Source organism: Cottoperca gobio, chromosome 14 (genome assembly GCF_900634415.1).
Source record: "Cottoperca gobio chromosome 14, fCotGob3.1, whole genome shotgun sequence".
Classification (NCBI taxonomy): Eukaryota; Metazoa; Chordata; class Actinopteri; order Perciformes; family Bovichtidae; genus Cottoperca; species Cottoperca gobio.
The window spans coordinates 24287209-24304086 of NC_041368.1; the positions used below are offsets into that span (position 1 = coordinate 24287209).

General features: G+C 40.0%; 1 protein-coding gene across 1 annotated transcript in view; it reads left to right on the plus strand.

The window, feature by feature from the left end:
• The window catches only part of LOC115018541 (glutamate receptor 1-like), a 71354-nt gene that overhangs the window by 44124 nt on the left and 10352 nt on the right, over positions 1-16878 (plus strand). Inside the window, 5 exon segments of the mRNA XM_029447583.1 lie at positions 158-278; positions 397-532; positions 3201-3399; positions 3714-3961; positions 12305-12419. Coding sequence (XP_029303443.1) covers positions 158-278; positions 397-532; positions 3201-3399; positions 3714-3961; positions 12305-12419 — 819 coding nt within the window.

Consider the following 16878-nt stretch of genomic DNA (forward strand, 5'->3'; position numbering starts at 1 on the left):
AGCTGATACTACTTGTGTACTTTTACTGCATGAAGCTGATACTACTTGTGTACTTTTACTGCATGAAGCTGATACTACTTGTGTACTTTTACTGCATGAAGCTGATACTACTTGTGTACTTTTACTGCATGAAGCTGATACTACCTCTGTGCCTCAGGTGAGTCGTTTCAGCCCGTATGAGTGGCAGGGCGAGGACTCTGATGATGAAGATGAAACTCTGCCCTCCTCTTCCTTCCGACGAGCTCTGCCGACCTCCTCTGAGCTCGCTCACTCTCCAGGTATCTTCATCCTCCTCTTCATCATCACGGCTTGAAACTTCCCTCTACTCTTGTTTACTGGTTAGTTTTCTGTGTTCATCCTGATTCTTCACCAATAAAATGCATTTCTGTTGCTCAGGGTTCTGCCAGGCTCCAGTCCAGAACCAGCAGAAAGAGAAAGAGACTCCAGAATACACCAACGACTTTGGGATCTTTAACTCTCTCTGGTTCTCTCTCGGGGCGTTCATGCAGCAGGGCTGCGACATCTCCCCCAGGTAGGACACACACACACACACACACACACACACACACACACACACACACACACACCCACACACACACACACACACTGCTGACCCTTAAATCATTCTGCAAAAACTATATGGAATTTTTTTTTGTCATTTGCAGAAAAATGAACAGTTGAGCAACGCTACCAGAACATTTATAAAACAAAAAGTACAAATGACAATCTGCTGCGTGTTCACAGCAAAAATAGAAAATGAAAATGATTTTTTGACCGTATGTGGACATGACACAAGCAACATCACTACAGTTTCTATGTCTCTATGTTAATGTGTTTCTGTGGACTGAATCACTTCATTTATTTAAAGGCTTTTATTCTGAAATATTTCAAGTACAGTTTTGTGGAAAATGCAGTGACTTGCACTTCTCCATAAATTAATACAATACAGGCTTTTAATTGTGTATTATTATATTATACTTAATAATAATTAATTAAATATTATTTACAAGTGAGCACACGCTCCTAAACCTTTTTCTGACCCTCGTTCACACGGAGGAAATGTTAGTCCTCTGCATGTGCCGCCCAACAGCTACTGGGCGCGTGGAGAGCGGGCATTAGGCGTTTGATTGACACTTGATCTGAGCCAATCAGAGCTTCCATTCGATTCCTAAAGCCATCAAAGCCAATCAGTGTCAACCTGATAAGGAAGTGCCAGCCCTCTTCTTCTGTTTACAGACGGAGCTGCAGCAGCTCAGCCTCCCGGTGACGCTTTTATCGTGTAGCCAATGAACAGCTCGATCTTTAACCATAACCCTATTATAATGAAATGAAAACATTCTGGCCCTTTACGTAATCTGTGCGGTCCTGTGAGAGGGGGTCTCCGTTTCCAAGCGAACCTCAACTCTTCAGTTGCATTGACAACAGAATCCAACACACTTGCAGGAAATAAAGCAAAACGCAGGATTATGGGCTGCCTGCGAGGGGCTTTGTTGAGACGGACATAGGTGAAGGAGGTGAACATGACGAGATCACACAGAAAAAGCTGAAGGAAGTCATAAAGATAAACTCCTTTTCTCTGTGTTTACATTTTCCAACGCCAGATTTGGGACGAATAAGAAGGACTTCTGCTCCTTCCTACACGGCCCTCAGAATGTTTTATTTGTCCGCTGTCATTTGTGCAGAGTGACCCAGAGTAAATAGAAAACAAACATAAAGTATCAACTGAACTGTGATTCAAACGAGACAACAGACGATGGCTCGGGAAACGCCAAAGACATAAAAACATAAAATAGTGCAGATGTTAAAATATAGGAACAGAAATGTAAAAACAACACGATATGGAGTGTTGCGTGTTTGAACTCTAGGCTCAGCCAAGCTAGCTGTTTCCCTCTGCTTCCAGTCATTATGCTAAGTTCAGCTAATGTGTCCTTGTCCCTGACTTTACCCTGAACACAAACACTGTAACGGTCCTCACAAACATAGTGAGATGCACGGATACATAAACATACCGTCAGTGATGAACATCACGCACATGTAAATGTAGTCGACCGTCAAGTATCACACATGTTGTGAGCTGCAACATTGTTTTAATGAGGAAAACAAATACTGAAAACACACACACATAGTGACACACACACACACACACACACACACACACACACACACACACACACACACACACACACACACACACATAGTGACACACACACACACACATAGTGACACACACACACACATAGTGACACACACACACACACACACACACACACACACACACACACACACACACACACACGTTATCATGAAACAATCCTGTGTGACGTACTGCCGGGTCAAGTTGTATGTTACTGCAGTGTGAAAGCCTGAGGCTGTTTCTATTCTGGATCTTGTGTGTGTATGTGTGTGTGTGTGTGTGTCACTATGTGTGTGCGTTTTCAGCATTTGTTTTCCTCATTAAAACAATGTTGCAGCTCACAACATGTGTGATACTTGAGGGTCGACTACATTTACATGTGGAAAATATTCAGATTCTTTCTGTTTTTCTGAAAAAGACAATATTTCTACTAAACTGTTTACATGACTAATGAAAATGTATATTCCCATTTAAATGCAGCCATAAAATAGGAATTGTTCTAAGTTTTCCTGCGGTCGTGCAACCACAGCTTCCATCTTATATTCCTTCCACCGCCTCACTGAAGAAGTCGGCGTTGTGATATTTCCTCATCGCAGTTGATTCAGCTAACCAATTATTATTTATCTAAAACACACACAGTGTTTTTCTCAACAACAACAAAAAGTGAGCTATTCACTGAATTCACAAAAAAGTGCATTGGGTTAGAATCACCGCTGGTACCAGTCGAGGAGACACAATGGCAAGGCTAAACAACGTGTCAAGGGATCCTCATCTTCAGGAATCCTCTTCTGGGGACCATGAATATCCAGACCATAGTTCAGGTATTCTCACCAGTACTACTTAAGATTTCATGCCGGAGAAGAAGAAGAAAAGCATTGGATCAACCGATGTCACCTCAAGAAGTTTCATTAAGGTTCAATTTAACATTTGCAATGCAGATTCCTTAAAAGGATTCAATATAACACCACAAACTGCAGACTGTGGCTGTACCGCTGACAAAGAGAGTGAACAACGCTTAGAGAAATGGAGCATGCCATTGATCCGTCTTCTCCTTGGTTCTCCTCAGGTCTCTCTCCGGTCGCATCGTGGGAGGAGTTTGGTGGTTTTTCACCCTCATCATCATCTCCTCCTACACAGCCAACCTGGCAGCCTTCCTCACTGTGGAGAGGATGGTGTCTCCCATCGAGGGCTCAGAGGACCTGGCCAAGCAGACGGAGATCGCCTACGGTACGCTGGACGGAGGCTCCACCAAAGAGTTCTTCAGGGTGAGGACACAACGTTCTTCTTCTTACTTTCCAATATATTGGTTTATTCAGATCCATATTGGACAGAAGCTGCTGTAAAAGAAGACAAATAAGTATCATTAAGAGCCGTAATATAAACCTTGCTGAGGAACATTTTGCATATGACTTATTAACCTCTAAGCATCATAGAATATGTACTTATCTGAGATCAAAGAAGATATTGGTACATCACATATACATGGACACAGATATACCAAACATGCAAGTAGTAGGCGTAGTACCGTGCAGTATACGACACCCTGATCATCTGTTTTTGTCTTCACTATCTACTTCAGCGCTCAAAGATCGCCGTTTTTGAGAAGATGTGGTCGTACATGCGGAGCACGGACCCCACAGTGTTCGTGAAGAACACCAACGAAGGTGTGATCAGAGTCAGGAAGTCGAAGGGGAAGTACGCCTACCTGCTGGAGTCGTCCATGAACGAGTACATCGAGCAGAGGAAGCCCTGCGACACCATGAAAGTCGGAGGCAACCTGGACTCTAAAGGTTACGGAGTGGCCACGCCCAAAGGATCGGCCCTCAGGTACGCTCACAGTCTACGTGGCGTTAATGTTGCCGTCCTGTTGTCAGTTTTTGTGGGAAATTAGGCCAATCGGACCCGCCAAGTGCTTATGAAACTACTTGCATCAAACTTTTTTGGTTTATTTACGACATATTGCACATGTTGAATCATTTATTTTCTTTGGTTTTAAATCAAAGGTTCATAATGGATAAAAAAATCAGTTTCAATGGATTTTATCAAAAAACAGGAACATTGACTTTATAACATGAATATGCCAGAGTTCTGGGCCTGGCGTGCAGAGGTTTGGACTCAAGTCATGGGTTTGGATCGACTTGATAAAATCAAAAGAACTTTGACCTCAACAACAAGCATTCATAAAAAGCATATTCAGAGACAGAGCCGGACCTACAGGACCTACAGAAAGGGCAGCTTTGGTTTGACTAACTTAATTCAGGATGTTTATCTGTAGAGACTGACAGATCAGAAAATGACGGGGTGTTTTGAGATATCTAAAATATTTGATTTCATGGGTTTTCATGGAATGTTTTATGTGGTTTTGTTTTAAAAACAATGGACAGAAGAAGTGGAAGAAGTACTCTTAAGTAAAAAAACACTATAAAAATACTCCAGCAGAAGTAAAAGTCCAGAAGCATTTCAAGCTAAATGACTAAAGGTACATAAAGTAAAAGTACATGTTAAATGTCTCCTGTGCGCCCGTGATTTGGATCTGCTCTAAAATCTAAAACCACATAGTTATTGTATGTTAACAAAATGATCTTTGGTAGACTTTTTTTCAAACTGTCGCTCAGTAACGTAAGTTATTCATGGTTTTCTCCTGCAACTGCATTGGATGCATCGGTTCAAACAATATCGATCTGGGGAGTTAAGAGTTGACTTAAATAATAGCATTAACAACAGGTTGACTGATGAATTGATTTGTGGCACACTTTAAAAAAACATACTTTTTAATATTTAGGCTTGGGGGAAGTCAAAAGGCTTAAGTCCAAGTAAAGTCACGAGTCATTGGTGTTAAAGTTCAAGACGAATTGCAGTCTTTATTCATCTTTGTCAAGTCAAATCTAAAGCCATCAAATTGGTGACTAGAGTCCACACCTCTGCAGAGAATTTAGAGACGACAACAAACTTAAAACATAAAAACTGACCCTCACAGAACAGTCTGTCAGTTTTGGGTTTTCGACTTGTTTACTGTCTGTGTGTTTGTCTGTCAGTCTTTTTGTCTGTCCGACTGTCAGTCTCTTAATCTGTCTCTCTGTCTGTCTTGTCTCTCTCTCTCTTTTGTTTGTCTTTGTCTATATGTGTGTTTGTCTGTCTGTCTCAGTGTTTCAGTCTGTTGTCATGTCATCTGTTATGCCTGTCTGACTGCGAACCTGCCCGTCTCTCTGCTTCTCCAATCACCACAATACTGACGATGCTGCTATCTATCTATCTATCTATCTAACTATCTAACTATCTAACTAACTACCTACCCAACCACCCACCCACCCACCCACCTACCCTACTTACCTACCTACATACCTACCCACCTAACTACTTACCTATCTACCTACTTACCTACCTACCCAACCACCTACCTTCCTACCTACCTACCTACCCACCTACCCAACCACCTACCTTCCCACCCACCTACCCACCCACCTACCCTTCCACCTACCCAACCACCTACCTTCCCACCTACCTACTTACCTACCTACCTAACTACTTACCTATATACCTACTTACCCAACCACCCACCCACCCACCCTACCTACCTACCTACCTACCCACCTATCTACCTACCTACCTACCTACCCAACCACCTATCTTCCCACCTACCTACCTACATAAAAGAAAGAAAGAAAAAAGAGAAAAAAAAAAAGAAGGAAAAAAAAAAAAAGAGGAAAAAGAAAAAAAAAAAAGAAAGGGAAAAAGAAAGAAGGAAAGAAAGAAAGAAAGGGGAAAAAAAAAGAAGGAAAAGGAAAGGAAAAAAGGAAAAAAAAAAAAAGAAATGAGAGAGAAAGAAGGAGAAAGAAATGGAAAAGAAGAAACAGAAAAAACAGGAAAAGAAAAAAAAAAAGAAAGGAAAAAAGAGAAGAAGGAAAGAAAAAAGAAGAAAAAAAAAAAAGAAGAAGAAAAGAAAAAAGAAAGAAGGAAAGAGAGAAAGAAGGAAAGAAGAAGAAGAGAGAAAAAAAAAAAAGAAAAAAAAAAGAAAGAAAAAAAGGAAGAAAAAAAGAAAGAAAGGAAAGAAAGAAAGAAAGGAAAAAAAGAAAAGAAAAGGAAAAGAAGGAAAGAGAGAAAGAAAGGAAAGGAAGAAAAAATAAAAAAAGAAAGAAAGAACGAAACAAGAAAGAACGGAAAGAGAGAAAGAACGGAAAAAAGAAAAAAAAAAAAAAGGAAGAAAAAAAAAAGAAAAAAAAAAAGAAAAGGAAAAAGAAAAAAAAAAGAAAGGAAACGAAAGAAAGAAGAAAAAGAAAGAAAGAACCAGAAAAAGAAGAACAGAAAGAAAGAAAGAAAGAGAAGAGAGCCGAAAAAAGATAAAAATTACGACGAAAAACTAAAAATCTTCCCACCTACCCACCTACCCAACCACCTACCTACCTACCCAACCACCTACCCACCCACCTACATACCTACCTACCCAACCACTAACCTACCTACATACCCACCTACCCACCTACCTACCTGCCTATCCACCTACCCAACCACCCACCTACCTACATACCCACCTACCCAACCACCTACCTTCCCAAGAAAGAAAGAAAGAAAAAAAAAAGAAAAGAAAGAAAGAAAAAAAGAAAAAAAAAAAGAAAGGAAAATAAAGCAAAGAAAAGAGAAAAAAAAAAAAAAAAGACCACCCATCTATCTACTTATCTACCTACCTACCCACCTACCCACCCACCCACCCACCTACCTACATACCTACCCAACCACCTACCTACATACCTACCTATCTACCTACCCAACCACCCATCTACCTACTTATCTACCTACCCACCTACCTACCTACATACCTACCTACCCAACCACCCACCTACCTATCTACCTACCCACCCACCCATCTATCTACTTATCTACCTACCTACCCACGTACCCACCCACCCACCCACCTACCTACTTACCTACCCACCTATCCAACCACCCACCCACCCACCTACCTACCTACATACCTACCTACCCAACCACCCACCTACCTATCTACCTACCCACCTACCCAACCACCCATCTATCTTTATACCCACCTACCCACCTACCTACCTACCTACCTACCTACCCAGCTACCCAACCACCCACCTACCTACATACCCACCTACCCACCTACCCAACCAACTACCTTCCCACCTACATACCCAACCACCCACCTACTTACCTACCTACCAAACCACCCATCTACCTACTTACCTACTTACCCCCTACCTACCCTTACCTACCTATCTACCTACTTACCTACCTACCCAACCACCCACCTACCCACCTATCTATCTATCTATCTATGAACATTGTTGCTGTCAGATAAAACATTTTATTTTTATTAATTGAATGTGTCAATTGAATAAGAATTTGAACTGAATCAAAATGAAAGAATATGAATTACTCCTGAACTGAATGTAACAGCTCAAAGGGCCTCGGAGAACACAGAGCTCCACCGAGGCCATCAGTGGAGAACGATGCATGTATCCGCCCCGTCATTCTGATCCTTTCCAAAATGTAATGTGTTGCACTCTTCCACCAAGTTTCATGAAAACTGTTTTTCTGAAATTCTGCCGACAAACATATCAACAAACTTCTGGACCCTTATTATATTATATGAAATGAGTGTATACATCTCACCTCTTGCCATATTTTATGCCACATTTCCACTGCGTGGTACGACGTGGCTCTACTCAACTCGATTCGCCCTTTTTAGTTTTTTCATTAGCAAACGTTGTGTTCTGTTAGCACCGCTTCAGTCTTGGTTCCAAGCTGAAACTAGAAGGTGGATTAAAACACTGCAGACCACTGATTGGTCAGAGGAAATTGTCACTAGCGCAACACAGGACGTCTGCACAAACCCTCCATTTTTAAATACGGTCAATAGCGACCGCTGAACCAGTCGAGCTGAACCATGCAGTGGAAAATAGTTAGCTATGAGTTGTTAGCAGTTCCACCAAAGAGACATGTTCACACATGATTTAATGTAAATAATTGTTAAGAGTTCAACCTATCTACAATTTTACCAAAAAAAAGCAAAGATTAGATACACAACACCAATACAACCAGCTATATTGACAACACACCAACCACCTTGTAATGCCCTACAGACAATTTAGCAACCGCAGATTAAATTAAAGATAGTTTTTGTTCTTGTTATTTGTCTGGTTTAAGGCAAGAAACCAGAGATGCACATTTGTTTATGTACCAATGTCGCACTTGATGAAAGAATTCAGTCAATATTAAAGCTGAAGGATCGTCTCCCTCTCCTTTGTAGACGACCATGTCGATATCTCTTTAGTGTTGAAATGGTTGCTGGGTCTCTAAAAACTAATAATCAAAACAAAAACAACAATCTTAGCTAAAACATGAATATCATTGAGCTTTTGTTTTTATCTGACAGCAGCATTTGAAAGTCATGTTTCTTCTCTTCCTGTTTCAGACTTTGTCCATGTTTTTATCAGATGTTCTGTGAGAGAACATCTTGTTCTCATTCTTCCTGCTTCACATCAGCATTTTACAGCCAACCCAGAGACGGAGGACGTACAGTTAGCTCTAAAAATGAGATTAGTACATGCTGAATGTAATAATGCATGTTATGAAATGAGTAGGCCAACAATATCAATCAGTGTTACGCAGAGAGGAAAAAGAACAAAGGAAATTGGCTCTGCCTTTGTAGTAAGATGGTTTTAGGTTTGTTGAAAGCAAATGAATAAGCGTGAATGTTCTGATAGCAGATTGTAACTTCTAGAAAAAAATAACAGAGCCATGGAAGTTATTCACCAGTATTGTTAAGCAGTTGCCTAACAACACAGTTGTGTTAAACCTGAATATATTGGATAATCACCGTTACAACAGACTGTTCTCTGCCTCTGGGTTGACCGGCTCTCAGTACTAACAGCTGACAACATCCAGTCAACAACTTCATTTTTCTTTGCTTCCACTGCTAAAACTCCATCAACCAGCATCTGATTTCTGCTCATGTTGCTGCTGTATCTGCTGCTACAGAATCACTAAGACTTACAGGGAAGCGTCTGTACTTTTCAACCTCAAGGACAGTATTGAGTGAGAGCGCTGCAGCTGGCAGCCATGAAGAATGGCTGCAATGTAATTCTTTAGTGCAGTAGCGCTCCATCAATGTATGTCCACTAAAAAAAGCTTGTTTTAGCTACAGACAGGCTCAGATTGTTATTTCAAGTATCTGACAACATTATGGAGAGGAGCCTACAGAGAAATAAAACTTGTCAAACCAAGTCTCGCTCAAGAAGAAGTCTTATTCTGAGTTGGAGAGGACCCGGTGTTGTGTTGGAGTACAGAAAGTGTAGCTAAATGTTATGTAAAAGATTTTGAATGTCATCGCTAAACATTAAGCTGATTTCCACAAAGTGGAGGAGTCCTAACCTTATCACAACATTTCAGAGCGAGACTTCTCGTTGAGCGAGACTTTAGACACAATAACAAACAGAGCAGATCAAGTGAAAGGTAAAGAAAAATAAAAAGGTTTTATTTCTCTGTAATAACTATCTGAGCGGTCAGTGCAGAAACAAACTTTTAGTGGACCGACACTGATGGTGCGGAACTGCCCCAATGATTACATTGCAGCTGCAGCGCTCTCACTCGATACTGGACCAATTGCAAAGATTCTTGCCCCAATTATTCACTTAGACGCAAAAGCATGGGAAACATGATCCAGGGTGAAACATACCGTAGTTTCCCTTTAAGATGTTATAAGTGGATCATTTGGAGAGTTTTTGTTCCAACATGACATTGATATAATTTCCGATAGATTGATTAAAACAAGTACATAGCAAAGTCAAGAATGGGTTTTTCTGGTCCAGGTGAGATAAACCAGAAGCAGGTCAAATGTAAACACATTTATTTGCCACTGATTGACAGGAAACGTTAAAGCATTGATGCTGCACTATTAACACCATTGTGACAATTCATTGGCAACTTTAATTTTGTCAAGAAATACAAAGAATTCTGGATTGTAATAATAATATTTTAATGTGTGCACATTTCAACTGGACTACTTTATGTTTTACACTTAATTCTTTATTGTTTATTTTAGTATACGTAATGTACTTTAGAACAAAACTCTTCTTTTGCTGTTCATCATCACATTCATTATTGTTATCGTGGATTCACACTGAAGTATTACTGGTTGGCTCATCACTGATCACTTTATTGATTCATGTTACATCGCTGCTACCTTCTGCCACTCTATAGCTTTGATCATCGCTGGTATGTAAAGAGGAACAACAGGCAAATACAACATGTTAGGTAAAAGTGTAAAAGACATTTTCTCACCATATTATTCTATATTCCTCTTGGTATTTATATTCAAACATTTGACTGTTGTTCCTTCTTTATTTAGCAGGTAATTAATACAAGCTCCAGGATTGCTGTCAGAAATAGGATGCATTTGCTGTTTTTCAACCCAGACCATATTAAAATGTTGTTTCCTTCACCAGTATTCCTCACAGAAAGCTTTTATGAGGAACTAACCATTCTACATCAGCTGATTACTGAGCTCAACATAAACAAGTGGAACAATTCTTCCATCCATCAACCCATTCACACGTTACAGCCAAGAAAAACTCCCCAGCTCCTCCTGAAGGATCTGAAGTGATCCTAGGCCAGTTGGGAGATGTAGTTTCCCCAGCATGTCCAAGTTTTACCTCTGGGTGTCCTCCCAGTCTGTGGTGATTGGGATATGGTCAGAGTAATTGGAGTGACTGTGAAGTTTAATTCAGACATCATGCTGTCGATACCAATACCAGGGAAATGTCATGATTCAAATAATATAACAAAGAAAAACAATAAATCCCATGTACTTCAACATACACTCCTTTATTACCGTTAACATACTGGTTTTTGTTAGGAAGTTAACAGCTCATAATTCCCTCTAATATATATTTTATATTGCTGTGAAAACATTTCCTTCAAACAACTGGATTTATTCAAGTTTCTCACCAAAAACTACATTTTACACGATTACAGTTGAACACATCATGATAATGTTATTAAGCATCTCGCCCCGTACTCATTTTTACTGACTAGAGAACGCATCATAATGTAACTCTATCAAACCTCCATTAGCTGTTAGCTCCGTTAACTAGGTCTTTGTTCAACATGTAGCATTATCAGGAAAAGGTTTTAGTGGATCCCCTGTATGCGTCAATAGTGAGTTTACTGCCCCTCGACGATGAGACTCCATCACTCACGAGCCCTTACGGTTCCTGTGGTTCGGTAGAAAAACGAGTACCGCCACGTTTTCAGAATTTTGGCATTGACTTGGTACCGAAATCCCTAGTGTTGATCAGAACCAAGCTTTATATTATAGCTCACTGCCATCCTCACTACAGTTGAGTCCAAAGCCGACATTACCGCGTCCAAGATTGATCACTCATGATTAACATCCTGGACTGAGAACATGGCTCTTGATCAAAGTGTATAGAGAATGATGAATGATATCCAGTTGAGGTCAGCAATTCTCGGAGTGTGAAAGGTCACTGGGCCAGAGCACTTTGAGCCAACGGTCAATCGCAGGTTTAGACGAAGCCCTATGAAGGAGTTTGGTTCCAATGCTGCAGTGATTGGACATGACAAGAAGCTGGTAGCCAAGCAGCTGCTCCATGAAACATATATTGGTATTTTCATGGGGCAGTTGTTTCTTACAATGATGAATACAATGATTGCTCTTCTTTTTTTAAATTTGGAAGCTCACAGTCGTCTGTCAGACCATTTCTTTCAAGTTCTGCTATTGAAAAGATGCCAACAAACCATTTATTGTCTTTCTTTCTTTGCGATGCAAGAATGGAAGTGTGGTTTGTGACTGCTTTTGTAAAACACATACCAGTATTGTCTTTGAGCTTTTGGAAAAGGAGATTTGTTTGGTTCTTTGGACGCCTGAATGGGTTCGGCATTAGATAGGGCTCAAGCCCAGTGAACGGCTGCAGCAGAGTCTTTACACTCTAAATATATGTGCACAACTTTAAGAGATGGGAAACAGCATTTGAACAAGGTCTGGGTCGAAGAGCAGGGAACTTTTATGATAACAACATGTAACAACGTCGTAAGTAGATACCTGTAATGATGTTGCTATCTTCACTATGGCGATCCTCTGTTCATTAACACCTAGTTCCCTTCTATCCCCTATTACTATCATCCCCGTAGAAACCCTGTTAACTTGGCAGTATTAAAACTGAACGAGCAGGGCCTGTTGGACAAATTGAAAAACAGATGGTGGTATGACAAGGGAGAGTGCGGCACCGGGGGAGGGGACTCCAAGGTCAGATCACCGTAACCCCCAACGGGTAACGACAGGCAATGCCACACCGGGGTAACCGGCAACAGCCCACAACTTAAACATCAGGCATAAAACACTCCGGATGGCACCACCAAAACCTTACTTTGGTGTCTTTCCCAGTTGTAGAAACACTGGATCCAACTCTGGCATAGAAGGTGATTTGATCCATGAAATTCACTCTTAGATGAGATGTAGAACATTTCTGACTTCCCACCTTCTGATCCAGGGAGTATTTTAGAAAAAAGCTTTAATGATAAAACAGGATTTTAGTATATATTTTAGAACAGAGATCATCCAGTTTAATAGAGTAATTTAATCCAGTTCACACAATCATTACATGCAACCAAGCAAAGCTAAAAACAGATTTTCTAAAGTTAACTTATATCCAAAGTGAAACTAAAAGCATAATTAAATATGATCTATGACGTATTCTTTATCCAATAGACTTCTTTTGAACATATCAGATTACAAAAAAGTGCTATTGGTGTTTTGGGAGCGGAGTGATTTTGTTTGTTTGCCCAAATCAATCTAGTGATTTATAACGTCCATCACGTTCGGTCCATACAGAAGCTTTGGTAGCGGTTTGTTAGGAGCCGTTTTTAGGGACTTAAAGCAGCGACGGTTAATGGGAATGATACGGCGTTCAAGAAACATCCAACGAGTTGACGTTTAAATTAAATATTACTTATACTTAGCAACATAACTCTTACAACAGATACTTCTTACAGAAACCACCGTCACTCTCGTGATGCTGGAACGCTGCTGGCGATGGCTGACATGAAATACGAGTCAAATCAGCGGCTATCTTTAACTACTGTACTCATAATCCATGCTAACACACACGTGTTTCTGGGTACGGTGAGTCCTTCCCCAGTCATAGACAGTTGGGCTACAAAACAACCCCACGCTAACGCTTCATATAAACACCACTTTTGGAAAGACTTTTCTTAAATTTAGACAGTTTCAGGATTTGTCTTAAATAAACCAGATTCAGCACCTTTTTGTTCTTTCTGGGGAAAGGACAGTGCTCCATACTACATATACTGCATTATATAAGTCTATAGGCATTATGTAATTAAGCATTTGTACAGCAAAGGAGAATCCAAGTCTATACATATTAATAATAATAATTTACGTCGCTGTAAACGACAGACAATAAAGCAGGATTACCCAGTGAGCTCGCTTGGTAAAATACCTCCTCTGATCATCTTACCTCTGGAGCCAGTTCCTTGTGTCGGGACAGTGATGACTCCATCCCCCCAAAAAGTGTCCAAATACAGAATCTAGATTTTCAGTTTTTGCACAGCAGACTGTTTAGTTTCCCGGAGTGTTTTCAGCTCTTGCCTGTTACCCAAAGTGATATAGTAATACACATCTCGCACGTAGGGAGTCAGGCCAAACCAAGCTAGATGGAGTATTAACGCATATCACTTTGACGCTGACATTTACCAAGAAAGTATGTGTGATGTGTGCCTGTTCTTTGTTTTTCTTTCTGTTGTTGAGGTGTTCTCTGTAGCGTACCAAAACATCTGTACTGCAAATACCAGTTTTGCTAAAATCGTTGCTGCTGTAGCCACCGCAGCCCTTTTGCTGTGCAGCTGAACAATAACATAAGATAACATGGAGGTGCATAATGTTATTTATGTTATTTCCAACCCCCACCCCCCCTCCCTTCCTCCCATGGTTTTTTGAAGAATCCCAGTAAACCTAGCAGTACTGAAGCTCAATGAACAAGCCATCTTAGACAAGTTGAAAAACAAGTGGTGGTATGACAAGGGGGAGTGTGGACACAAGGACTCCGGCAGAAAGGTCAGTTCTTGAGGTTGCTCGGCCTGGTCCCGAGGTCATGTGTTGGTTTACCCCACCCCACCTTACCCCATGAGCCCCACACCCCCACACTTCAGCAAGTACACTCTGAAAAGAAAAACGTTTTTGCAGATATCAATGTTTTTTTTGTGCTAATTGGAATTATTTCTGGTCCTGATCAGTTTATTTGTAATGTTTTAAGTAGTTCCCTGAATGTAACTCTAGTTCTATGAGTTCTGTGACCCTGTTAGAGGTTGGACCCTGTAATGAAATACATACAGTCTAAAACAAGTTCATAATCAAAAGCATCATAATGGGTCCTCTGTCTCGACAGATATTTCACCACCAGGTCTTGAACTTTATTTTGATACGTTTAATGTTTAATATTTCAGGTTCTTTAAGACACAGGAACTCTTTAAGATTTCAGTTTTTTCAAATTCAGTCAACATTTGAAGCCTGACACAGTGAGCTTCACAGGTCATGTCATTTATTTAAATTTCGACAGTCTGTTTCCAGTCTTTATGCTAAGCTAAGATAGCCGGTTGCTGGTGGTAGCACCAGGCTGTCAAAGAGTACAAATATCTTCAGCTAGAGGCCCCTGGAGGCCCGTGCTCAGGTCTGTTGCTGACCCTTAAATAGATGAATAGATGGCTAACACGTTTCCAGTCTTCATGCTAAACTAAGCTAATTCTTAATAGCTGGCCTGGTTAGCATCATATTTACTGCAGAGACATGAATAAGAGTGGTTTCAATTTTTAACTCGGCAAGAAATCAAATAAGAATATTTCCCAAAAATTCAGATTCAGTACCTGGTGGCACAAACATCTGCCTCTGATGAGATCAGTGATCTTAGTTTTGGTTTGTTGAAAACCTTTTTGTTTTTAGAGTGTAACACTGCTGCTCAGCTGACCCTTCTGAAGAGCTGGAGGAGAAATCAACCAAACAGGAACACGTTGTACTTAAACTTCAGTACATTTGATGAACTTTGTTCTCACAAAACTTGTTCTAAACTCTGGGTACACTCAGAGACATTTATGCAAATTGATGAGAAAATGAGCCGAGCTTTAGCCCATTCTGACAAAGCAGACTTTTTTGGAGATAAGGGGTTTTCATGTCTCCAGATCAGATTTCTTCAGAGGCTTTTCTGTGCTCAGCTTTCCTTCTGTTCTCCAGAATATTCTGTGGTCAGCACAGTTCACTGTGAAGCAGCCGCAGACAGACAGACGAGCGACCGCTGAAAAATGTGACTTTTTACATAATTGAATCACAAAGCTCGACTTCCTTTGGATGCATTTATATTATATATATATTACATTTATATTTTTAGACCTTCCTGCATGCTGGAGATTAGAAACAATACGTTTTTCAGGAGATTTTTTTTGTCTTTCTAAAGAGAGAAGGAGCTCATCTGCGTCACAATCTGGCTGCGAGGAGAAGCTCCAGATCTTCTTTACGTACATGTCAGATGTAAAAAGTCAGATTTTCAAAACTGCAAATATATTTTCCTGTTTCTCTGTCTCTCTTTGACTCTCTCTCTGTTTATGGCTGCTAAACAACACTTGAGATGAAATTGAAGCTACAGACCACAGCTTTAACCCCCCCTTCCTCCCCTCACACACACACACACACACACACACACACACACACACACACACACACACATGTTTCTCTCTAATCTGTCATGTACCTCCTGTTTGAACTCGCTGTGTAGCAGACCGTCACTAACAAACCGTCAGTCTGTCGAGACTTAACGTCGGACTGAATCTGCAGTAATGTGACAAACAACACGGAAATGACCAAACTAATGCTAATTCATTTCTTTTAAAAGCATCTTTGTCTCTTTAATATTTTACATTCACTCTTTCAAACATTCAGGCTCCACACGTTTACATGCATCAGATTTACTTTTACATTTTAAAAGGTTTGGTGACAATTAAGCCTTTTTAAATCTTTGCTCATCATATGCACAACAATAACAGTAAAGCTACTACAAAGTATATGAAAAGAGAAACACAAAGTAAAAATGTGGATCCAACACATAAAAACACAAAATAGCGCAGAAGTTATAATATAGAAATAAAATATATTATAAAATAAAATGTAATACTATGGTGTACAGTAGCGATAACAATAGTGCTGTAATAAAGACCGAATAAATTAAATGTGAGTACATTTACATTGAGTTTGGCAAATGTTTAGAAAATGAACTCGACAGAAAACAGAAATTACATTTAAACTGCATGAAACTACTGGAAACAAAAACAGAAATAAACTAGGAAACTAACAAAAAAGTAAACTAAGAGTGAATTTCAGAAAACTACTAAAAGTAAATTAAAAACAAGTAAATTCAGGAAAACAAAAGTAAACAACATGAAACTACAAAACTAAATTAAGTTTTATGGTAAGAAACAAGAATCTGGACGAATGTGCATCAATTGTTATATTTACTTTTACTTCATGAGTTCTCAGCCGAGATGATTATTAAACAAACCTTAAAAATAAGCTTTTCAGACTTTAAACCATTTGTTAGTATAATTTCACAGAAGCTGATTGGCTGAGGCTGAACATGACAGGTTGGAGAGGAAAGCCCTCTGATAGGCTCTCCCCAACTTCACAACACTTCCTGTTGAGGAGG